The 25,757-nt window shown below is 48.0% G+C and overlaps 1 protein-coding gene across 1 annotated transcript in view; it reads left to right on the forward strand.

Annotated features, from left to right (window-relative positions):
- LOC105477701 (solute carrier family 6 member 11) overlaps positions 1-25,757 on the forward strand; it is a 124,611-nt gene that overhangs the window by 22,297 nt on the left and 76,557 nt on the right. The window contains exon 5 of the mRNA XM_011734352.2: positions 5,952-6,084. Coding sequence (XP_011732654.1) covers positions 5,952-6,084 — 133 coding nt within the window. The remainder of the gene's footprint in view (positions 1-5,951; positions 6,085-25,757) is intronic.

The following is a 25,757-nucleotide window of genomic DNA, read 5'->3' on the forward strand; positions in this document are numbered from 1 at the left end:
ATTCCAGCCACTATCCTTTGACCATCAGGCACAGGAGAAGGCCTGAGTGAGAGACACCCTCTCAACCTTGGGCTCACTTTCTGGTGTAGCCAGAAGTTCTTGGCATCAGAAGAACTTGGTTTCAACTCTCAGTCTGGGGCAGGGCATGGTTGGCTCACACTTGTCATCCCAGTACTTTGGGAAGTCAGGATAGGAGGATCACTTGAGGTCAGGAGTTCAAGACAAGCCTGGCCAATATGGTGAAATCCTGTCTTTATTAAAAATACAAAAATTAGGCAGGCATGGTGGCAGGCACCTGTAGTCCTAGCTACTCAGGAGGCTGAGGCAGGAGAATCACTTGAACCCGGGTGGTGGACGTTGCAGCGAGCCAAGATCGTACCACTGCACTCCAGCCTGGGCTATAGAGTGAGACTCTGTCTCAAAAGAAAAAAAAAGACTCAATTTGGGCAAGTTGCTTCACCTCCCTGAGCTTCCTCATCCATGAAATGGATATAATCATGCCCCAGCAGTGGTGTTGCCATGAAGACTGAATGAAGCGAGATGGGGGAGGGTGTCAGGTGGTGCTGAGCACAGTACTCACCACTGCCATCTCCTCCCAGTTCCGCTCCTTCCTCCAAGTCTCTTAATAAGGAAGGATGTAGTTTGCTTTTGAGCCACCCTCTTAGCTTCCCCCACTCCTTCCCTCTTGTTGAGTAGAAAGGACATCTCCATGCCTGGCTGGCCTAACACCTCCACCTATGGATTTTCTGCCTTCCACCATCGTAAGGGCCTTCACTTCTTCTCCTCCTCTCTTATCCCCTGTTCCCTCCTGTTTCTGAAATTTCTCCCTTCTTCCATATCTTTCTGGTGAATTAGCCCAGTTACACCAACCTGAAAGCAAAACAAATGTGGATCAAACAACCCTTGTACCCTGTGGCCCCTTTAGCTGCTGCCACCTCTCCCTAACTCATCGGAGCTAAACTTCCTGAAGGAGCCACGTGGCTCAGGGTCTCACCTCTCATCTGCCCCCGACCCAGTCTACTCTAAGATCAAACAGTGGCTCTCCGGGCCTCCCCACTCCTGGTCCCAAGTCCCGCAGGCATTGCCCTCCCACAAGGCTGGCCTGCAGCCTTTGCAGGTCGGCTACTTGCCTGCTGGAGATGCCCCTTCCTCTGCCTTGAGGATACCCCCTCCTTGGGTTGCTCCCCTGACTTTCTGCCCACTCCTTCCCTGCTTCTCCAAGGGCTTCTCCCTTCCCTTTGCTGCCTTAAGATGTTGGGGTTCTGGGGGCTTGGTTGTAGGCCCCATCTTCCCCCTTCTCTGCTCTCCCGCGATACTCTGAAGGCTGAGGGCTCAGGTATGAATTCCCTGTCTGCATGTCGTTTCTGGGTGGCATTCAGAGACCCAGTAGCCTCTGGGCATTGCAGCAACCTGAGTGTCTTGCCAACAGCTCCACATCATCTTATCTAAAAGAATGATTGGCCATCATCTCTTCCTCTGTTCCAAGCACCACTTCACTCCTGCTCAGCCTAAAGACCCACCCTACCCATCCAAGGATCCGTGGTGTGAACCTGGTGTCAGCCTAGCCCTGGCTCTTTCCTGCCGCTGGCTGCCCCAGGCAGTCACCTTGTTCCTCTGCTGCTCTCCAGCCACCCATTCCTCTCTAGTACTATTCCCTTCCCTATTGCTTGCTCAAATGGAGGCAAACTCCTCTGCCCCACCCTGACCGTTCATTCTTCCCATGGCAGCCACAGTGTTCTAAAACGCACATCTGATGGGGTCTCACCACTGTTGAACACTTCCCTAGGCTTCTGTCACCCGCAGGAAGAAGCCCTGGCCCCTCAGCAAGGCTCACAGTCTAGCCCCTGCTCCCCATGTGGCCGCCTCCTCACCCTACTTCTCACCCAGCCCAATCTGCACTCACCTAGCCCACCGTGCCCTTCTTTGGCCTTGTGGTGTTCTTCCCAGCCTCCTGGCTTTTGCCCTTGGGGGCCTTTCTCCTGCATATGCCCCCTCTTCTTTGCTAACTTTCCTCCTGCCCTTCAGGACCCCCAAACCCCCACTCTGATACTGATCCCCACAAGGGTCTCCTGCTGTGCCTGGGAGCTTCCCCCACCTTTCTCTGTGCCCACCCTCTCCATGTGCTGCTGTTTCCTTATCTGCTTTCTCCACTAGACCACAGGCTCTTTAAAGACCCCCAGGCTTAGCTCCGTGTCTGGCACACCGATGATGCTTTCGTAAGTATTGTTTAAATAAATTACTGAATGTGTGAATGCCATGTTCCATATACTCCTCTCTCCTAGTACACAAAGATATGTAAGACAGCTTTGGGATGTGCATTTACTGTAGCTTTAATTTGTTAAGAAAGGAAAGTGGTGGGTGATGCTAGGGTTATGGAGGAATCAAGGCTGAAAGTGTGGGCTCTGGAGCCAAGATCCCGGGGCTCAAATCCAAGCTCTGTTTCTTGCTGAGGATGTGAGTTTGGGCAAGTTACTTCGCCTCTCTACACCTCAGGTTCGCTGTCTTTGAAATGGTGATGATAACTGTGCTCATCTCAAGGACTGTGGGGGAGGGTTAGATGCATTCATGCTTGAAAAGCCATTGAAGGTAGGTATCATTATTCCCATTTTACAGATGAGGAAGCTGAGACTCAGAGAGGTGATGCCGCTTCCCCGAGGTGGAGCAGCTGGTAAGGAGAGGGCTGGGATTTGAGCAGCTTCTGGGTGGAAAGCTCCAGATATACTACTCTACTATGGCCTGAAAAGGGTGCTTCGTGAAGAATCTGCTGTAGGGCCTGGCGCATAGTAGGTACACACTAAATATTACTCATGTAAACGGATCCCTCTGCAGAGACCCATCTAGGCTTCAGCATTTCCTGCTCCCTTAACAGTGTCGGGGGAGGTCTGTCTCTGGGTCCTTTTTGGCCAGGGTGTTGGCAGCAAACTCTTCCTTATTCAGACCTTTCTTCTGTCCCAGCATTTCATGGGGGAGGGTCATTAAGAAAGCTTTTTCCCAGGAAGAGCTGTGCCTTCTCCAAGTCTCCGGAGTTGAGTGCCCCAGCCCCCATCCTCTCAAAGGCTGCCCTTGTGGGTTTCAAAACAACCCCACTGCCCTACAGGCTGAGAACCTGGCCCCCGAGCCCCCTTTCCTTTAGAAACCAAAGGTCCATTCCTAGTTAAAGTCAGCGTTGGTAAAACCTGAGGAAAATAGTTTGAGGATGTTTTCAAACAGTGTTTGGTAAAACAAAAGAGCAATTCATCCTCCGTAGCTTTTAGTAATCTGCTTCCCATTCTGGGAATTAGATTGTTCAATTAAGCGAGAGGGTGCCGGAGCAGGCTGCATGACTCAAAAGTTTGCAGCATCCACATTGTGGAAGAGAGGGGATCTGAGCCAGCTTGTGCCTGGCGGGCCTGCCCCGCTTTCTCCCTCTGTCCCCATGCGGGTTCCAGTTTTCAGGTCCCAGGTTCAGAAAACAACTACTTCAACAAGAAGGCACGTGTGTGTGTACGTGTATGTGTGTGTGTGTGTGCGCGTGTATGTGTGTGTGTGTGTGTACATGCATGTGTGCATGTGCATACGCGTGCATACACCCCGGCTCAGTAGGGACCTCGTGTGTTCCTCCAGTGACAAGCTCAGCATCTCGAGTGGGCTGGTGCAGAGTACACCTGGGCTGTTTCTGTCAGCAGCAGCCCTGATTCCTTCCAGCTCTAGGTTGTCCCTTGTAGTTCACCAGCTGATGGGCATTGGGGATGCTTTGGGTGGCCGTGTGTAAGGCAGGGTAAGCCCACACAGCTCTTAATCTGGGCAAAGGAGAGCCAGTAGGTACCCTGAAATTCCTGCAGCATTTTGGGAGCCAGTGTGTTTCCCTGGGGAGAAAGTCCATCCCTTCGGTAACTTCTCAAGGGATCCATGACTTCCTCCCTCAAACCCCTCTCCTCCTCCCTCCAAAAAAAAAAAAAGTTTAAAAATGATTCGGGTGGCATTTGGAGATCACACCTTCATTACCAAAAACTCTTCTTCTGTAGTGCTCAAGCCTTACTGTGTATGAGAACTCCTAGGGGAAATCACATAGTGTAGCTCCCTGGGAGCCACTTTAAAGGTTGGGACCCAGTGGGTCTGTGGGGGTGCAGAAAGATTTGTATTTCTGGCAAACCTTTGGGATCAGGGATCATGCCCAGGGATCATGCTCGGGGACATGCTACTCTGTTATACTCATAGATTCTCTTAAAGGCCTCATTTAATAAGGCCTGTAGTTTTAAAATGAATTAAAGCCAGAGACTGCTAAGACATAAGAAGCAAATAAAATAACAATCGTTATTATAATTAAATGGCTGCCTCCTTTCCTTCATAAATAACTGGGACCTTTTTTTGGTCCACCTTATTCTAGTAGAGAGCAAGGGCCATATGATGCTTATCTTTTTTATCCTAGGGTCTGATATAGTGCCTGGCACTTAGTAGGTGCTCAGTAAATGTGTATTGTATTTCAGTGGATGTTCCCACTTCTCCTGGCTAAGGGTATGAAAGCTGATTTCCTTTTGAGTAAATCTATGACTGCACACAGTCTGATTTTGTTTGGGGGCCTGCCTGATTTCTCTGGCGGGGCTGGGGCTGGAGGGAGCCTGTAGACCAGTGCTAATTGGTGTCATTGAGTAATTAATGCAGAATCAGGCCCTGAGCGGATTCCCAGGGAGACAGACACTGAGGGTGGCTTTCATGCTTGGTGGGATGGGAGCTCCTTTCTCAAAGGACGTTCCCAGAGTGCGAGGCGACTGGCTTGGTCTGGTGGGGGTTGGTTTGGCAGCCGGAATGGGATTCGTGGAGCAAGCTTGGAGAGGGGGTTTGTGTTGGTGCCATAGTTCTGCACAATATGGAGCGTGGCGAGTTTGACTTTAAAGGAACACAAACCCCAGGCATGGGCTCTGAGAGCCAGGCCTGCGTCAACTCTGAAGAATTGATGGGTTCTGAGGGAAGTGAGCCTGGTGGCATTAGCTTAGCTCACCCAGAGTCCTCCCTGTCCTGTGGCCTGGGCCCTCTGGGAAGCCTCTACACTTTGGCATGATAGTCAAGGCTCCCCCTGGTACCACCTCTGCTTACCTTTCCTGCTGTTTCCTTCTGATCCCTGCACCCCAGCTTGCTGTTCCCAAAGCACACCATCCTCTACTTCTGGTCATGCCGTTCCTTCCACCTAAAACCATCTCCACTTCCTTCTTCTTCTGACCAAATTCCACTTACCTTTCACAATTTGGCTCACATATCACTTCTTTCAGGAAGCTCTCCCTGACCCGCTGTAGCAGTCAGGATATGTTGGGTTATGCTGCAGTAACAAATGTCCCCAAAGAACTCAGCAGCTTCAAGCAACAAAGTTATTTCCTGCTCAGACTATGTCTCTGACACAGTAGCAGACGGTCACTCAGGAACTCAGGTTTTTCAAGGCTCTGTTTTGACACATGCTTCTGTAATGACAGCAGAGTTAGGGAGAAGAGATGATAGAGAACCATACCCCCAGTCTCTGGAAGCTTCTATCTGAAATGGCACGTGTTTTATTGTTGGTCAAACAATGGTCAAAGCAAGTCCTATGGCCCCCCTCAAGTTTGTCAGGGCAGGATGTAGGGGCTCCCTTCAGGGAGGAATATAGGATATTTATGGCTGGTAATATGATCTCCTGGGAACCCCAAGGTAGGCTGGATGCATCCTCCATCGGAGCCCTTTCCATGCTGTTCTTGTACTACATTTGTAGACTTGCCTGTCTTTTTCCCCAGAGAGTGAATCCATGATCCAAGGTCCAGAGGGCTGCGTCTTGTTCCTCTCGGAGGCCCCATGTCCTCCCCAGAGGAGACATTTGGCCCATGGTGGACGTGGGTGAATGAGCACATGGGCCAATCCCTGCTCCTCTGCAGCACTAGCTTTGCTGAAGATGGGCCAGCCCCAGCCCCAGCCCCAGCCCCAGTGACTCTCCACCCTACCTTCTGCAGGCGCCGGGTCTTGGCCATCTCCGATGGGATCGAGCACATCGGGAACCTTCGCTGGGAGCTGGCCTTGTGTCTCCTGGCAGCCTGGACCATCTGTTACTTCTGTATCTGGAAGGGGACCAAGTCTACAGGAAAGGTAAGAGGTCAATCTTCAAGCAGCTAATCGTGGCAGGGGAAGGCATGAGCTCACAGATGACCCAGAGAATAATGGGGAGTTCATATTGCAGAGGCTAGCACTTAAGTTGGGAGGCGGGAGGAACACTGGACCAGAGTGAGCTCTACCCACCCTCAGCACTTATTGGCCGCCCACGTTAGGACAGTTCAATTTTACCTTCTGAGCCTCAGTTTGCGCATCTATGAAATTATAAAGCCTTGCCCTGTCTGTCTTATTGAGTTGAGAGTTATACAAGGTAAGAGGGTTAAAGTGCTTTGAAAATTGGGAAATGCTGAACTACTACAAGGATTCTTTGGTAATGAAGACAGGGGTTCTAGGTGTGCATGAGGGCAGGTGATGCTGGCTGCCTCCACTGACAGACCCCAAGATCTCAGGGGTGTATTCCTCCCTCACCTGGAGTCTGGAGGAAAGAGAAACTGCTTCATCTTGCAGCCTTGCTGTGTCACCTGCACCATGCAGTCTCCCGGGTTGCCGCCTCACCAGGGAAGAGAAACTGGAGGAGGCTAGCTTTTAACTGCCATGGTCTGGGAGTTACACGTGGCTCTTCCACTCACAGGCTGTTGGCCAGAACCTGAGACACGGTGTCACCTACCTGAGACACAGTGTCACCTACTGCACAGGGGCTGGGAAGCAGAGAGGACCATGGGGACATTTGGGGAGTGAAAATGCTGTGCACTGCAAGGATCAGTACAGAGGTTAGAAACTTGCAGCCAAATCCAACTCACTTCTGTGTTTACTTTAAAAAGGCGGGGAGGGGAAGAATTCGTTGACAACATTTAAAAATCAGGATATTTCATGTGGAAAAAAAAAATCTGATTCTGGCATCCCTTGGAAAGTAAGATTTGGCAACCCTGGACTTGCCTGCCCACACAGCGGCATGTGTTTGAACTGAGCAGCTGCCACCTCCTTCCAGGGAGCTCTGGTTGGCCACAGTCCCCACCATTCCCTATCGCCCCCAATCCTGTGGCTGAGTGTCGATGCCAATGGTTTCCTCATTTTGCTATTCATTTTTTTCTTACAAAAAAGGGGAAAATGAAGCATCTCTTATGCCTGGGTTGCACTGACCACATCCCTCCTTGCCTGCCTCCTTCCCATAGGCCATTGCTCATAAACTCTAAGTTCTTGGCTGGGGCTGCTGCTGGAGATAAAACCTCCAGGGAAACAGGAACTTAACAATTCTGGGCCCTTTTCCAAAAGATGTTCCCCTCAGCTCCCACAGTGGTGGGTAGGATGAAGAAGAAACTGCTAGAATGTTTGAGGTGGGCGGATCTGCAGGAAGGAAGCCAAGGTGTTCCGTGCTACGGGCTATCTGGAAGCTGAGTGTGCACTTAAAACAGTCACACAGATGCAGAGGGACCGCAGAAAGTAGAGCAGAGATTCTCATGTCCCTGCAGCCAAGGTGATTTTGCTTATATTTGCTTTTTGTAGTTTGTATCATGAAGAAAATAGGATTTTTCTTTTTCCAACTATAAAACTGTGTCATTATTGATCTACTTCTTCAGACTCCACACACAGTCTCCCATCGTCTTCCTTGCTGCCTCTTCCAGGAAAAAAGCTGGAGGGTATAAGAGTAAGGATTCAAACCCCAGGTCTGTCACTCTCTAGTCGTGACCTTGGGCATGTCGCTCCACTTCTCTGAGCCTCAGTTTCCTCTTCTGTAAGATGTGATTGATAAGTGAGCTTACCACCACATGAGGTGGTTGTGAGGATGAAATGTAAGGAGAGTTGAGTATGGCCCATGCTCAACAGAGAGAGTAACTAATAGTAAATGCTGACTAAGTGGCAATCTTTAAAAATCTCATTATAAAGATAATTCAAGTCGTTGTTTCTGAGTATTTACTATATACTTAGCATTATTCAGCAGGTTTCTAAAGATGAATAAAACACAGCCTCTACCCTACCCAGACAATATATGAAAGTGCTTCATGAACTGTGAAGAGAAGGGAGGAGGTATCATGGTTGGTATTATTACTAATTCTGCTATGATTACCACCTCTTGGGAGTTGACACAGAGGCCTGTGGGGCTTGGCGGGATGGCGGCTGTGCGTGGGTGCAGGAAAGGTTGCCTGCACGAGGCTTGTGTATAGACATGGTTGGACTGTTCCAGGACCTCATATGGCCTTGAGCTGCAGGCCCCAGACTGTGGGCTGCAGCAGTGCGGTTTCGCTTAGCCAGCAGGAGAAGACTCAGTCCGGTAGTGGGGCCCTTTGCTGCTGACTGGGCAATTAAGTCTGAGCGCTGGAGAATTCTAATGCAAAGAACTGAGTTCGATGAAGGGCCGACAGCTAGGATCTCAGAGACTTCACAAGAGGCTTATGGGGAAGGCAAGGGAGTGAACACTTATCCACTGCTTTCCACTCCCTGGCATCTTGCAAGAGCTACAGATCCTCACAGCCTGGCGGGCTGCTGCCTCTACCTTACCAGTGGAGAACCTGGGGCTAAGGGAGGGCGGGCAGCCTGGCCATCGTTGCATAGTGACCCTGCTTCAACACTGACCCCAGGCAACTCCCTCCTTGCCTCCCCCTGGACTCTCAATTAAGATGTAGAACATTGTGTTGTTTTGAGTGGTGTCTTTTCACACATCTTCCCTGAACCTCATTTTTCTCATCTCTGGTAGGAGTGGTAGTGATGGCAGCATGATAATTATCAGTAGTAATGGTTAATATTTATGAGTGCTTCCTTTGTGCTTCTCATGCCTACTCCATTTAGGCTTTGAACAGCCCCATGAGATGGGGGCTGTCGTTATCCCCATTTTATAGATGAGGAAACTGAGGCATGGAGGGATCAATAATTTGCTCAAGGACCCTCCAGTAGGAAGCAGAAGACTGGGATTAACTTCCAGCATTGGGGACCATGCAGTCCATGTCCTGGATATACTGTCATACCTGTCATCTGTGATGGGGGGACTATGGTGATTTTCTTATGGACTGGTTATGAAGAGGTATTTAATGAGATAGCACATAGTAGGTGCTCAAGGATTATTGGCTGCAGCTCTTTCTAAATGGTGCTTTTAAGGGAAATGCTGAAACCAGATGAGCCAAGTTAAGTATTTTCCTGAAGACTGGGTTTCTCCTCCAAGTGTCCTGTGCCCAAGGCCAGCATTAGTATCCTGGATGAGATGCAGTTTGCTGGAGCTGTAAGAATCCTTAGAAATGGTTTGGTTCACCTCTGCCCTTATTTTATGGATGAAGAAACTGAGGCTCAGAGAGTGGAAGGGCTTGCCTGAGGTCACATAGTGAATAAGTATCAGGCCAGGAGTGACAGCCTGGTCCCCAGTTTCCCAGCTTGTTATGAATGATGAGGTTCTGTGGGGGCACATCTGAAAGTTTAGAGAAACCCCAAGTCCGTGAATTGATAGGTAGGCTTTTCAGGGGAGGATCTGGCACTTTTGTTCCTGTTTACGACTTGCTTCACTTTGGAGACGAGCCCAGCACCCAAAGGTTTTTTTGTGTTCTGTACAAAAACAGCTAAAAATAAAACATGGGGTCATTTGAAACTTCCCAAGTGGGCAGAGGTCACCCCTGCCCCTGGCCTGTGGGAACCTAGCCAGATCCTTTTTCACGAGGCTGTTCGAATAGGAAGAAACCCATCTCCCAGCTATTGTCCAGCTGCGACTAGCTTTGTGTTCCCTCTTTATCTCTTCCCTGAAGTTCCAGCTTGCTGCCCATACTCAAGCCTCAGCACAAATTTCCATTTATAATAAATGTTCGTTAATTCAAGAAAAAGTCCCCAGACCCCACCTATCTCCAAGGGATATTAAAACAATATCCCCAACTTTAAGTCAATTCAGTGAGCATTTCACCTGCTCAGGGAGGCAGACACTGTAGACCTGGCCTTTCAGCAGGTGGTTCTGTAAGTGAGGATTTGGGATCAGGTCATGAATAAGTTGATCTGAAATGGGGCTATAACAACACCAGAGGTGAAGTCCTAGAAGCACTGGTGTTAGCGTCTCCCTGCCGGGACAACATCCACACATGTTCTTCTCCACGAACCCCCTTGGGCACCTCCCAGTATGCCTCACAATCTTTTGACGTTAGGCATGTGGGATTTCCCCCAACCTCGGGGTCCGATGAGCAATCTGTTCGCTCAGAAGCAGTTGTTTTAGTTCTTGCTCTAGACACTACTGGAAATTTCAGAAATCTCCTATTTAAAAAAAGCCTTTCTCAATTGTGTGTTAAGTCCTGTGAAAACATGGGATTCTAAAGTGCTTGCTTTCTTCAGGAGAAAACTTCCAGACTGTTTGTATCTTCTGGATGATGCAAAGTTTCAGTTTGGATAATTGGAGTGGGGATAATTGAAATTAAGTGACCAGAAAGTGGAGACGTCTTTGTGATTTTCCTATGTCTTTGTTTTTTTCATCAATTGAATCCATCTTGCCCATTCCTGTCACCAGCTCCTTCTCCTGGTCTCCTGGGTCTGAAACCACTCAGACATGTTGGATACCTCTCATCCAATTATTGACCCAGTCTATTTTTGTTTAAAAAGAAAAACACCAAAAACATCCTGTCCTCTCCATTTTTGTTTCCCACCCACACATTCAAGAAACATTGAACCTTCAGTAGTTCCCTAGTACCTCCAGAATGAAAATTGCCCTTAGAATTTCCCATTTGCACAAACATTGCAGACATGCAGAATGATAACAACTGAAATGCTTTATATTCTATGAAACAACAATTTCACATAAATTCAGAATTGTAAACTCTATCTTAGGCCAAAGCATGCACAGCAATATTAATGTTTTGTGATATTTTTCTAGTATCTCTGTGCATATTTGTTGAAGCCAAAAAAAAAAAAAGAAAAAAAACCTTTTCATTACTGTGTGTCCTTCTCTTGTGGTTTTGGTAAGCTTTAATCTAATCCAGGGATTGGCCAACTATGGTTTTAGGGCCAAATCCAGTCTGCTGCCTGCTTTTGTAAATAAAGTTTTAATGGAACACAGCCACATCCATTCACCCACATATTATCCCTGGATGTTTTTGTGTTTCTACGGAGGCAGCGTGGAGTAATTGCCGTAGTGTGGCCCATAAAACCTAATATATCTGTGACCCGGCCCTTTATAGAAAAAATTTATGGACTGATGGTCTAATTTATTAAAATAATTTATGCAAACAAATTCTCACTTAACAAGAAGCTAATATGTAAATTGCTATCACCCAAAGTGTGAGCTATTTCAAATATTAAAAAGCAACATGATGGTTTTCAGTGGAGAGCTTTTCTAAAGGATCCTTAAAAATTTCACTCCAGCCTTCCAGCCCCAAATGGGATATTTCCCATGTCCACATGTTCACTTGCTAGAGAGGTTGCTCATTCACTCGCTTATTCATTCACTCACCCAGCAAGTGTTTACTGTGTACCTGCTACACCAGGCACCAGGCTGGGGATTCTTTTCAATGGCCAGTGAACCAGACCATGGGGCTTACCATGGGGTAGAGAGATGGAAGATAAACCAGCAACATAAGTACAGTGAGAGGGAGCATGGGGCTGGGAGAGGGAAGCATGAGGGCAGGTGTCCTCCTCAGAGAGGTCAGGGATGGCCTCTGTCTGTGATGAGAAGGATGGGACGGGGCCAGTGAGTGGCACATGTGAAGTCTCAAGTGGGAAGGACCTGGTGAACTTGTAAGGCAAAGCAAAGTCAGTGATTGAGAAAGATGGTGGCATGAGATCAGAAGGGAAGCGGTGGGGGTCAGGCATTGCTGAATTTTTTCTAAGTGCATTGGAGAACCACTGCAGGTGTTCCAAAAGGGATAGCACAGTCTCTTTTCATCCCTGCAAGCTGGCTCTGGCTGCTTGTTGTGAATGGACTGGTGGGGAGTGGTGGGGCTGTGGCAGGGTGTGGCCCTGTTAGCATAGGACCAGGGAGGAGGTGGCAGGAGAATGGAGAGAGGTGGTCAGATCAGAGACACCTCTCGGGGTTTCATCCTTGTTCTTCAGGGCCTGGTTCCATATAAGATTTTGAGACCTTGCTGTCCTTTCCCTTTTGAACAGGCGTGGCTGACCCGACCTTTGGCCCGGACACTGCCCTTGCAGACAGCCACCTCCACCTAGCAGACAGTCGAGTGTCCCCCCGCTCTGCCCCTACACCCTCCCCAGCTGGCTCCTGTTCCTTGCTCTCCCTACTGCCTGGTTCCTTCTTCTGTCCTTCTCTTGGTGGATGATTTATGGATTTTTCCCCCTCATTTCCTGGTCTCCAAGAGCAGTGGCTGGGAGGGGAGGGTGCTGCAGAAACAATTCTGGTCCCTTCCCCCCCTCCTCCTATTGCCACTTTAAAGGAAGCAGGATTAACTGGGATTTTAAGAAGAATCATGCCTTTTCACTGCTTTGGGGCTCTGTTTTTATTCTTTTCAAAGCTCTAGGACACCAAGGCAAGGAAAAAAAAACACACACACACACACAGACAAACAGACACACTCACACAGAAACAGCTGCAAAGAGCCTTGAATTGATTTTTTTCTTTCCCTTCCTTCATTCACCCACAAGTAGAGGAATTGGAGGTGGCACAGGACTCTTAAGCAGATCGTGTCGTCTGGAGGATGGTCATTGCAAGGCCGAGGCCTGAGTGGCACCTTCTTCCCTCCAGGCCCTGCTCCAAAGCCTTAACTCATTCAGTGCTCACAACAACCCTATGCAGAAGGTGTGAGGATCATCCCCATTTCACAGATGAGAAAACAAAGGTGCATGGTGCGTAAGCCTTAAGATCACAATGGGGGGATGCTGTCAGAGCCCATCATGGCTTACCATGGGGTAAGCCAGCAGGTCTCTGGATCTGCAGCTGGAGGCATTTCTCAGAGGGGCTGCAGGAGGCTCCTCCCCTCCCCTACTGCTACCAAGGTGGGCTGGAGCACCAGCGGGGAGAGCCATCAGGAGCCCCACACAGAAAATTTATTCTACAGGAGCACCCTATTAAGTGTCTAATGGCTCAATGAGGCATAAAGCAGGAGTAGAGGGGGGCTGGGGAAATAAAAGGAAGGGATGTGTGAAAGAGCAGAGGACAGGCCCAGGAAAGGAACTGGGCAGCGCTGTCTCTGGGCCCTCAAGTGGCCTTTGTTGCAGTCTCAAGCGAGAGGAGAGCTGCCTTGGTGGCAGGACTCTCTCAGGGGCCAGGACTGATGTCTGCATTCAGAGAGGAAACTAGAGCGTTCATGAGATGCATGCAGAATGCCTGGGCGGCCAAACAGGAGAGCCCCTGCCCCGGGGCCCTGAACCCAAGGACACCGAAGCTGCCATACCGTTGGGAGCACTTCTCACACCATTGTGGTTTGGGGAGAGCGGTAGATTGTGACATTAAGTCAAAAGAGTTCAGCATCTTGATTCAGCCCTTTCTCTGGCCTTGAATGACAGGGCTTCACCTTTAGCAGGAACCCTGGCAGCAAGGAAGCTTGGAAAGGAGGGAAGTTTTGCGACTTGGTAATACCGTCTTTATTAAAGCACAAAGGCCCCCCAAAGTCCCAGTGATTGCTGGGTGGGAGGGGGTCCTGTGGCTGGCGGCCTGGAGAAGGCCAGAAGTCCCAGTGGCAGGGGCGGGCAGTGATGCTGCAGTTAACCCTTACCGAGCCCCTCCTGGCACCTGGTGCCTGTGCAGTCCTGTCCCTGTGCACATGGGTCTCCCTGGGAAACAGGAAGCCACCCTCCTGTTTGGCAGGCACCAAATATTCAAAGTGGCTTTGCTCTCAGTGCAGGATGAGGCACAGTGCTTTGGAAAACTAAGCCAGAAACGAGTGGGGAATTTGTTTTGTGTTTACTGAATATTAGCTCTGTGCTAGGTGCTATGGAGAATGGTAAAAGAATGATTAGCTCTCAAGAATTGGGGAAATAAGAGAAGACGAGGCACAGATGGTGGGGGGAGTGGAACAAGCAGGAGCTGGGAGTCGGGAGCCCTGCCCCACCACTTGCCAACTGTGTGAGTTAGTGTGGGCCAACCAGGGCTGTTTTACCTCTCTGGGCCTCAGTTTCCCCTTCTGTCAGGGTTAAAGCATGACGCATGCAGTGACAGTGGAGTGTTGTTACTTGTGAAAGAATGAGCCCAGGCTGGGATGATTGAGTCAGGTGAGCCTGGCAGCCAAGGTGGGCTGCAGTGAAGAAAGATACCCTGGGGCCAGCATGTCTGGGCAGCTCCAGGCAGGGGGACCTGTGAGCCGCCTTGGACAGATGTGGCAGGAACAGTGATGAGCTAAAGCTCAAAGGGGCATTTGAGGTAGCAGGGAGAGAGAACACAAGCCTGAGACTGGATGGCTAAGCCGCAGCTGGCATGTTGCAAGGGCACCCCCACTTGCTGTTGCCTGCGGGCAATGACCCACTCGCCCCAGTGCAGTCAGGATTGATGTGGAGCTGGGTCCCCCTCCAGAGCACCTGCCAAGGCCACCCCTCCCCTCCATCCCTCTTGCCACCTCTGTCAGTTGGCATCCAACCAGAGAAGCAGAACCAGTAGGAGATACAGAGGAAGAGCTCGAGTGGAGGAATTAGTAACTGTGGGGGCAGGCCATCGGGAGGGGTAGGCTGGGACTCTCCACGCAGCTGAAGCTGCTGTTCACAGGCAGAACTTCTTCCTCATTGGGGAAGTCTCCACTCTGCTCTGCAGGCCTTTCCTCTGAGTGACTGAGCCTACCCCGGTTATCCCACATAATCTCCTGGATGTAAAGTCACCTGACCATGGATGTGAATCACATCTATGAAATACCTTCACGGCAACACCTTGATTCATGTTGGATGGATGACTGGGAACCATAGCCTTAGCCACCTTGCACATGGCAGAGCCAGCACAGTACCTTCATGCAGGCATGCCCTGTCTCACACCTGGATGGTAGCACCAGTGGGCCACCCTACTGTGTACCCTGCCGGGGTCCTGGCTTTCTTGTGTACCATGGCCAGACGCAGCTTCCTTCCATATGGCTTTCATTGTGTAGCTCTCCCCTCAGAACCCGGCAGTAACTCCCTGTCACCTATGGCACTGACACTGATTTTCAGAAATTGTCCAAACAATACTTTTAACAAGCTATTTCTAAGCAAAATAATAGTCTCACTCATGTCTCTAATCCCAACACTTTGGGAGGCTGAGGCAGGCAGATCACCTGAGGTTAGGAGTTCAAGACCAGTCTGGCCAACATGGCGAAACCCCGTCTGTACTAAAAATACAAAAATTAGCCAGGTGTGATGCTGCATGCCTGTAATCCCAGCTACTCGGGAGGCTGAGGCAGGAGAACCACTTGAACCTAGGAGGCGGAGGTTGTGGTGAGCCGAGATCGCACCACAGCACTCCAGCCTAGGCAACAAGAGTGAAACTCCATCTCAAAAAAAAAAAAGAAAAAAAAAGAAAGAATAATTCCCTCTAATCTCACCACTATACATTCTCTCCTTGTTTGTGTGTTGCCTTCTAATCCTTAGCATGTGTAATCAGAGCTAACACTGCGGGAGGCTTGGCCACAGGCAGGCGTTGTGCTAAGCACCATGCAGCATCTTCTCTGTTAATTTTCCCAGCAGCCTCCCAGGATCTCATGCTGTTATCCCCCTCCTGCCTTTTATAAGGCAGAGAGAGGCTGAGGAAGCCACTCGAGGTCTCAGAGACAGTATGTAATAGAGCCAAGATGCAGATGCACATCTGTCTGATTTGAGTCCTTGCCTTAATATCACTCCTGAGCCCAGCATTCAACGTCCTTCTCTGTTTCAGTCCAGTCTCCCTACCTCCTGTAGTGTAGACTTAGTATATTTATAACTTTTCTGTATGTTTATACACACGTTTGACCCATTATAAAATAAGCTCCCAAAGGACAGACTGCCTGGTGCTGAACCAGGTGCCTAAATAAAAAATGGTGAATAGGTGAGTAGATGGATGGGTGCGTGAGTAGATGTGTGGATGGGTGCGTAGATGGATGGGTGAACGGGTGGGTAAGTAGATGGATGGGTGGGTGAGTAGATGGATGGGTGGGTGGGTGAGTGAGTAGGCAGGTAGGTAGATACGTGGGGAATAGGGAGATGGGTAGGGGCGCAGTGAATAGCTATGTGGATGGATAGACAGAGGGCTAATCAGCAAATTCAGTCCTCTAACTTTACTAATGAGGCTGTGATATGCTTGAGAACACACAAGTGACAATTAGCTAAGTAAAATATCTCCCGTTGATACAAGCACCCTGTGGAGTAGATACTAATCACCCCATTTTGCAGATGTGAAAAACTGAGGCTCTAAACGTTTAAGTAATGGGCTGAAGTCAATTTTTAGTGGCAGGACTATGATAATGAATCCAGAGCAACTTTCTGCCTCTAGAACGCTGCACAGACCTAGATTCTCCATCCCTCACTTCTTCATCTCTTTTGTTTCTGCCACACCCTGCTGTCTTCTGCTCCTGCAGGAAGCCTTCCCTGACTTCTCCTACCCTCATCCTTCTCGGCCATCTCCTCACTCCTGCCATAGCTCTTAGCAGCAGCAGCAGCATCCAGCTGAGCATCCCTAAGTTTGCCTCTTGTGTCTCTGTCAAGCTTGTGGGTCCAGGGAGATTTCTTACTCCATGAGACAAATATTTACTAAGCCTGTCCTGTGTACCATGTCCTGTGCCAGGCACTGCAGATACCAACTCTAAACAAGATTACAGGCTGGAGTGCGAGTCAGACTAGTAAACAGACAGTTACAAAATCTCCCTGTGGTAAAGATAAATATGACCCTGGGGAGCCAGTGGTGTTAAGCTGAGGTATGAAATGTGGATAGTTGTTAATTTCCCAGAAGCAGGAGAAGTAGGGGATTCTAGGGAAAAGAAACCATGTGTACAATGACCAGAAAGCTTACCTCCTTCCCTTTTCCCTCTTTCCTCTCTTCGGTTTTCCTTCCTCTGCCTATGTTGATTGGGAGCCCATTGCATGCCAGGGACTCTAAGAGCATGTATTTTTTTATTCCTAGTGTGAGCCACATGGGATGTGCTATGAGTGGTCACTTGTTGATTGATTCCATCAGCCAGCAAGTCTGTGATGCCTGTCATGTGCTAGCACCCATTTGATTGATTGGAGTGAAAATGCTAGCATTTCCTGGCAGTCACTCAACCAATTGCTCTTCTCCCTCACCCCCAGCGGAGGCTAAGGGAAGAGCAGAGGGAAAACTTGTCTTGGGGAAAAGGAGTGACAATCGAGAAAGGATTGATAGAAATTGTGTGTGGTTCTGAGAGTGCAGCTCTAGGTGCGAGACCGTTGTCTGATAACCAGGAGCAAATGGAGGGAGACTGCAGGTTGAGAAGGAAGCAGGGAAATGATGGGAAGAGAGAGTCCCGAAAGCAGTGGAGTCAGACAGTCCCAGGTCCTTCCTGCTGAGCTGAGGCACATCATTTGCAGAGCACTGCTGGACTTTGTCCTGGGCCCTCTACTTTCATGATTTAACTTAACCTTCACAATAGGCTGTCAGGCGAGTGTTGGCAAATCCACTTTACAAATGAAGATATTGAGAGAGGTAAGTGATGTGCACAGGGTCCCACAGCTGGTGGAGGAGTCAGGATTTAAACCCAGGTCTACCAAGGTGGACCCTAAAACCGGTGCTTTTCTCCCTGGTACCCACAGAGTCCTCAACAAGCATTGGCTCTCCCTCCCACCCACCAGGACAAGCGCTTATGATGTGCCGGGTACCTGTGGTGGGCTGGGTAATTTGAAAATGAATGAGTGGAAGAGAGCAGAGCCCATGGGCTCCACCACCTCTGGAACCAGGCAGGCCCAGGTCTGAATGGTTGCTCTGCCTCCCCGGTGACCTTGGGCACAGGCCTTCTTTTCTTCTGAGCTGTTTCCTCAGCTTTACCGGGGGCACTGAGAGCCCCCCACCTCACGGGTTGTTATAAGGCTCAAGTGAGGCGATATGTAGAAATGCTCCCCCATGCTCGTATGCAGGGAACACCCCGATGTAAGTCTCATCATTATTGCTTGTAGTTTTTACAAATCCATGCTCCAACATCAAAGTGCTCTCGATTTAGTGGGGGAAGTAAGATTGGATTCACTCAACTGAAGATAATCAGCATGATTCTGGAGTAAGTATTATCAAATCCTGGCACAGTCTGTGTTGGTACCGAGTTTGGATAAGGAGGTTATAGTGGCCCAGGGTGGTCTGGAAAGACCTCCTGGAAGAGGTGTGATTTCAGCATCACTTTGAGCAAGGGGAGGGGCTAGAACTGGACCTCACATTGGAGGAGGGTTGTGGAAAGGTAGAGCCAAGGATTGCTATAGAGGTTGGGAAGCCATAGGCTGGGCCAGACTTCAGAGTAGAGGAAGCACAATTATCAGAGGAAGGTCCCATGGGCAGCGGGGAGCCATTGATGTTCCTGAGTAGGGGGTGTATTTTGGGAAAGTGGAGGTGGCACCAACAGGCTTCACAGTGTGCTCTATGCTGGGTAGCAGCTGTCTTCCTTCCTGTTTGACAACCCCTGATGTGTAATGAACTAGAACCCCCAGTGAGAACATTGGAGCAGACAATAATTCACTCGGCTGAAGCCAGACAAGAGCCTTATCCTGAATCACAATTAAGTTGTGTCATAATTGTGATCGGCTCAGTATATTGATAATAATAGTACCAACACCCAGGAAACAAATGCTTACTGTATGCCAGCCTTGGTGCCAGGGCTTTTACAAGCCACTCACAGACCCTGCACCCCTTGTTTGTGACAAGGATTTTGTAACATGGCTTTTGTCACCCTGAAATGCAACTTATAAATAATCTGCACAGTTACGTTCAAGAAAATTGATATGATGCCCTAGCTATATTATAAAGGAAAAGCAAAAAGAGAGCAAATTATAAATAAAACAGCATGTATTTCAATATGTAAATGCTCGAGCACACAAGAAAACATAATGAAGTAGTCAGGTGCTGGCACCAGCTTGTAAGAAATACATATGGATGTGAGACAAGAGAGCCGATGCACCACTGAATATTGTCCATACTTTTTCTCCATGTTTTTTACATCTTTAAAAAAGAACTAGTCACATATGTTATTATAGAATCACCATGAATGCAATAGCTGAAATAGTGACTAATACAATGGTGGTTGTGTCAATCACTCACATTCCGTGGACAGTACAGCCATTAGTGACATGATTTTCTGAAATGATGAACAATGCTTGGTAAAGTACTGAGTTAAAGAGACAGCCTTTCCTCACTTTACATGGTAATTGCATTTCTGGAAAATTCAGTCTATATTAAAATGAGGTTAAAAAAAAACTTCGAGGATATATGTAAAACAGAGTTAGCTTCTCACTCGAATAATTATAAACAGCTCCTCCCCACCCCACAGGAAGTGGCACATGCGGAAATCTTGAGAAGCAGGAGAGTTTTTTGCTGTGTGAGGATGGCCCCACACACTGTAGGATTCTCAACATCTCTAGTTATTGGCCATCAAATGCATCACCTCTATCTTTATGATGACTCAAAATGCCTCTACATGTCTCCAGGTTGACCCTTAGAGGATGTACTGCTCTTGTTGTGACCACTAACTTACGTTATGTCATTTAATCTTCACAATAATTCTTTGAAGTAGTTATTTTTGTTTCCACTTTGTAGGTGGGCACACTGAGACTTAGCGAGGTACAGTAACCTGCTCAAGGTCACAGAGCTGGGACTGGAACCCACTCTGTTTCTCTATCTCACTATGGCATTTAATACTGTGTTATTGTTTTACAGAGCTATGTGCCTTCAAATTAATTCAACATACACTTATTAAACACCTACTGGTTTTTAGGTATTCTGGTAAGTCAAGGAGATATAAAGGCAAATATCTAAGACTTGGTCCTGTGCAGCATATGGGATTGTCCAGAGAGAGAGAGAGAACATGGCTCTGGAAAGGAATGGAACAAGTTCTTTATCCCCAGAATGGGCAGCCCTTGAGGGTGTATGAAGAGAAGCAGGCTCGATTGGTAGGTAGAGATCAGCTTATGAAGGGCTTGTAGACAAGCCTGGTAAGAAATGGAGAGCAATGCAGAGGCACCAGAAGGCTTAAAGCCAGGGGATGCTATGACCAAGCTTTATAAAAAGACCACCATAAAATGTGGCATGTGGAATGAATAGGAGGGGCTGAGACCAGAACACAAGCCATTCAGTAGTTTGGGTAGGAGATAGTGACAACTTTGAGGTGGAGAGAAGAGTAAGTATTTGTGAAATATGCAAGAGTATGAGTCAGCCCTCTGTGACCCAATGTAGAGGGTAAAGGAGACACAGCAGCCCCAGATGAAGCCTGGCTTTCTGGCTTGAGTGCCCAGTGCTCAGTGGTGCTGGTAGGTGAAATGGAGAAATATGGTAGCAGGCCGAGTTTTGGCTGGAGTTGAGGGAGACCATTCTTTGGGGACCCATTAAGTCTGCAATGTCTGTGGCTCTGCAGGTAGAGATGTTTGGGTAGCAGACAGGTATGTCTGAGCTCAGGTGGAGTGGAATTGTTAGCATATATGTTAGGATCTTTACCTGGAGCCCGTGGATGTTTCAACGTGTCCATGAACCCCTTGGAATTGTATAAAAATTCTGAGATTGTGTGATATGTACATTTTTCTAGGGTGAGGGTCTGTAGATACCATCGTGTTTTTGAAGGGACCTGTGTCTTCCCAAAATGAGAAACCTCTAATATGCCATATTTTGTCTAACCTAAGTTACGTCATTATTTTATGTACCAGAAGGTACATAATGCTTTCAATTAAGAACATTTACCAGAAGTAAAAACACTCCCAATTAATCTACTATCCATTGCTTTAACATTATTCCTGTGTGACACATAGAATAGTCATACCAGACTCTCTTGTTGCTTTGAAGTTTCTTCCAAAGGAATTGGCAGATTCTTCTTCTCAGGTGTGTTTTCTGGGGTATTTTTTGGCAATCAGTTTGTATGTATTGTAGTAACAGAATGTAACATAGCTTCATTTACTTGGGGATATCTTCTTTTCTTGGATCCACAAAATAATTGGTTGTTTCTTTGCAAGAAAATATGGAAGTGTGATCATTTCACCAATGATTTCTATTTTCTTTACAGTATCAAAATTTATCCCTATTTCTGTGCCTTTCTGCAGAGACATAGTGTAATCTTTTTAAAAGACATTCTAAATCTCACACAGTAATTGACTAAATTAATTTAAAATATTTTATCCAACAAAGCCCTTAGCTCAGCTATAGTGATGACAATAGGAACAGCTATGTCCTTGGTCCCTTCCATTCTGGCAGTGGAAACTACATTGCAGCTGCCACTTGGGAACCATCCTGATTTCAGAGATAATAAGGTGAACCATTTTTAAAACATTTATCTTAGAATTGATGGAATTGGAGCTCTGGGAACAAGTGGGATAGCCAGGAAGAGAATGCAAGAGAGAAGAGCACAAGAGTGAAGATGGGACTTGGGGAGCACCAACATGTAAGGGGCTGAGAGGAAGAGAAAGTTGAAGAGTTCCCTGAGAAGAAGGGAAAATCCAGGCTAATGAGGCTTCAAGGTGGGAGAAGGAGGGCGAGGGTTGTAAGACGTGTGCTGGGCTGGGCACATCCATTGGAACTGGCCATACTGGGTAAGAGCACCTTCCATGGAGTGCTGGAACTTCTGGGAAGTGGAGTCAGACTATGCATTCCTCCCTGTCAAAAGGTTTATCCTTGAAGAGTGGGAAGCAGGGAGGCTGAAATCAAAGAAGACACATGGAGGTTGTAGCTTGGATGACACCATTATCTAAAAGGGGGACACAAAAGGAGGAACAGATTTGGGGGAGACAGTGATAATTTTGGTGTTGAGTATCCACATACTCAACTTTGTAGGTCTTCATAGAAATTGTAGGTCTTCATAGGAAATCCAGGTAGACATATACATAAGAGAGTTGAAAATATGTGCTTACATTCAAGAGATACCACTGCATGAGGAGGATTAAAGAGCATCAGTACATTGGTGGCTCCTAAACCCATAGGAATAGGAAAGAAAACCCAGGAGAGTGGAGAATAGGATCTGGATGAGGCCCCACTTCTGGGAAACAGTTTGGAAATCTGTAGAGAGCAGCTTCCTTTGAGAGCTACCTGTGAGGCAGGACTTGCTCCTGTGCCTAACACAGTGGCTGGCAGATAACAGATGCTAATTGAAGTTGATTGATTGATTGGTTATTTGATTCATTGATTGAAAGAATGCATGAAGAGGCCGGGCACGGCCTGTAATCTCAACATTTTGGGAGGCCAAGGTAGGAGGCTTGCTTGAGCCCAGGAGTTCAAGACCAGTCTGGGCAACATAGCGAGACCCCATGTCTACAAATAATTTAAAAAATTAGCTGGGCATGGTGGTGAACACCTGTAGTCCTAGCTACTTTGGAGGCTGAGGTGGGAGGATCACTTGAGCCCAGGAAGTCAAGGCTGCAGCAAGCAATGACTGCACCACTGCACTCTAGCCTGGGCGATAAAGTGAGAGTCTGTCTCAAAAACAAAAACAAACAAATAAAAAAAGCACGAAGTAATGAATCTGTGAAAGAGACTTAAGAAAATCATGGAGAAAGGAAGCAGAAAACTAGAAAGGTCCAATGAAGGAAAGTTTTAAAGCTGCAAAGATAGGAGACGAGCAAGCATGAAGAAGTCATTAGGTTGGACGATTGTAATAGTCCCTGGGGGGCCCTGGTGTCCTGTGGGATGGCTGCCAAGTGAGAAGTGAAAGAAAGAGGATAGAGTGTCTTCAAATGAGGTGAGAACAAGAGGCGAGCATTGATTCTTCTTCCAAGAAGTGAAGCAGTTTTGAAAGGAGCATGTTGCAACCAGCATGGGTGAGCTGGGAGGGATCCATGTTGTTCGGGATCCCTGAGGAAGGACCCAGGAGAACCCAGAGTCCTTGGTCAATTGGATGGATGGGAGGAGAGTCTGCCTTTCAGAACAGGAGATGCTTGTAGGAACAAGGCAGCACCTTGCTCTTTCTGGCTCCAAATGCAGCCCCTGAATATCGGATCCCTCCTCTCTACAACTCCATCATGTGTTTTTAAGGGAGTGAGAGGACATGGGGTGGTGCTTGTCGTCTGGCAGTGTCCCGCCACTGGTACATCCTTGCCTGGGGAACGTGTGCTTTAATGGTGACCTTGGTCGCCACGGTGACACCAGCCTTCTAGTCTGAGAGAGATGGACGGGATTTAAATCATTATTAGCCAAGGTTCCTCGTATGTTTTCCAGGCAGTAAATAATAGCTCCTAATACCAGTGTAAGCTTGGCTGGGCACTGTGTGGAATGTTTATGTTGCTCGGGCTTGTTTTCATTTTGGGTTTGTTTTCTTTTTGTGGTCTTTATGGTAGAGCTGTGTAAAAATCAATAGCACTGACTCCCTCGCTAACCTTAATTCACCATGAAATAGGCTTAAACACTAGACTGCCTCGTCCAGTGAATTTTAGATATCCTGTGGACAGGGATTTAAATTGGGCTCAGCCTTCTTAATGAGCATGGTTGCTATTTAAGTATCTTGTCACCGTTGCATACAGGGCTCATGTCTTTCCTTGGAGGTGATTTTTCCCAGCTTGAAGAATTCTGCCTGCTTTGTGTCCTGGGTTCTTCTTGCTTTAAGGACTTTCTTCATGTAGCACATTCCAGATCAGGACTCTAGAGCAATGGGAACATGCTGTTCCCCCTTCAGAGTTCAGCTCCAGGTGGAGATCTCTGGCACACCACTGCCACCCAACCTGCTCACACCACTGTGCATGTGCCTGAGGCCCTCTGCTGTCATCCTGTGAACTGTCAGTCATATACATCTGTGCTAGGGTTAGCTCACACACCCTTGAGGGCAGGGACCCAGGTCATTCATCAGCATGCTCTCAGAATCCAGCACAGGGCCTGGCACACTGTGGGCTCTGTGGATGGATATGAACGGAATTCAACTGCGAGTGTTTTGCTCTCAGATGGAGAGGCTGAAATGCGAACATGGACTGTTCACACCAGAGCCTATTGCAGACATATGGGGTTATGTCCTGTTATGTTCTGTTTGTTCTTACCATGTTATTGAGGTCTGAATTTATTCATTCATCAACTATTTACAGTCTATGTAGGTCTTCTCAGGAAGTGTTTCAGAGCCTGTAGAGATGAAAAAAGCCCTTGCCTTTGAGTAGATACCAAGTAAAGAGAGAGCCAGGTCTGTGAACAGCTGCCCGTGTTACAAGGCAGAATGAAATAAGGGCTAAGTAGAAGGAGGAAGGGGAGCTACTGTCTCCCGAGGGCTGATGTGTCAGGTCACTGTACCTGGTGCTGTGTAGACATAGGCTCATTTAATCCTCACACCTACCATGAGAGGTGGGAACTATGGTCTATGATTCACAGATTAAGAGCCTGAGGCTTAAAGGGATTGAATTCATCTGCTTCATTGCTATCCCCACTTTACAGAAGAGAATATCAAGACCTAGAAAGATAATAGTTTGCCAAAAGTCAGCCACATGCATACAGAGTGCCAGAGGCTGGATGTGAACTTTGATTTTCTGAAGCCAAGATGGCTCCCTATATCTGTATGCCACATTGCTCAGTGTGTTGTAGGCTGTGACAGGAGTGTTTTTTTCTGCCTGGATGGCCTCTGACTGAGTCCTGGAAGACATGGTCATTGAACTGGTCTTGAAGGTCAGCAATATTTTCATAGGTAGAGAAGAGGAAAGGACCTTCCTTTCTCACCTCCACTGTCCCACTCAGGTGAAGGGTGACACGAAAGCAAAGGTTTGCAGGCAGGGAAGTGCAGGGTTTGTTCAGGGGACACAAGAGGACATGGTGTGAGATGAACATAGTTGGCTCATAGGGGAACTTGAACTCCCGAGGGGTCCATTCAGGGCTTCAGAGCTGAGTGGCTCTGAGTTTGAATCCTGCCTTTATCTAGCTTTGTAACCACAGGTCAAATGCTCAACTTCTGGGTGCTTCAGTGTCCATCTCTGTGAAATGGGAATGATATTTTCTGTCTTCTAGAATTGGGTAATGTAAGAATAAGGCACATCAAGCAAACGATAAATGTCAGTCCTATTATTATTAGCTATCTTCTGATCTTCCATTTCTCCCAAGTGAAGCATTTTTTCCTCTTGAGCCCTCTGTGTCCAACTAGGATATCTCTCATTACCAAATAATAGAGTCTTGGACTCTCAGGGCTGGAATGAGCCATGGGTGTAGGTGATCTTTATGTTCCCAACCATCGGTGAGAAGAAAGAGTGACACTATTCCCTAAGCTCCTAGCTGTTTGGTTTCTTACCCCAGCCCCGATGATGCCTGACAGGGAAACGCCCCTCCCTTGTGACCTCTCAGGGCTGGGAGGGGCGTTTTCCTGTCAGTATCTGAGAAGTCTCAGCCACTTTCCCCCCACAACTGTGCATGAGCCCCCAGCAACCATGTGCCCCTCAATGGAGAGCCCCCAAGCTCCTTCCTCACCAGGTTCCTGGTGCATCCGAAAGGTTGGAGATGTTTGTTGACCTTGGCTGCTCCTGAAAGCCTGGCATCCCTCTTTACAGGGCAGGCTTCCTCCCTGTTATGTGTATCTGTGGTGGTGCAGTTGGGTCCCCTGCTTCCCTTCAACTCAGCTTTGAGTGCGTTCTATCATTTTAAATTGGAGTATGATCTTATTTGGTTTCATCCAGATATAATTTTTTCCCTTCCTTCTAGGCACTGTCTGCACCCTGGCCCATCAGCTGCCACAGTTAGGACTTCAGAGAGGATTCTCATCCATAGTGGCCACTCTGGCTGATTCCCT

This window comes from Macaca nemestrina, chromosome 2 (genome assembly GCF_043159975.1).
Source record: "Macaca nemestrina isolate mMacNem1 chromosome 2, mMacNem.hap1, whole genome shotgun sequence".
Classification (NCBI taxonomy): Eukaryota; Metazoa; Chordata; class Mammalia; order Primates; family Cercopithecidae; genus Macaca; species Macaca nemestrina.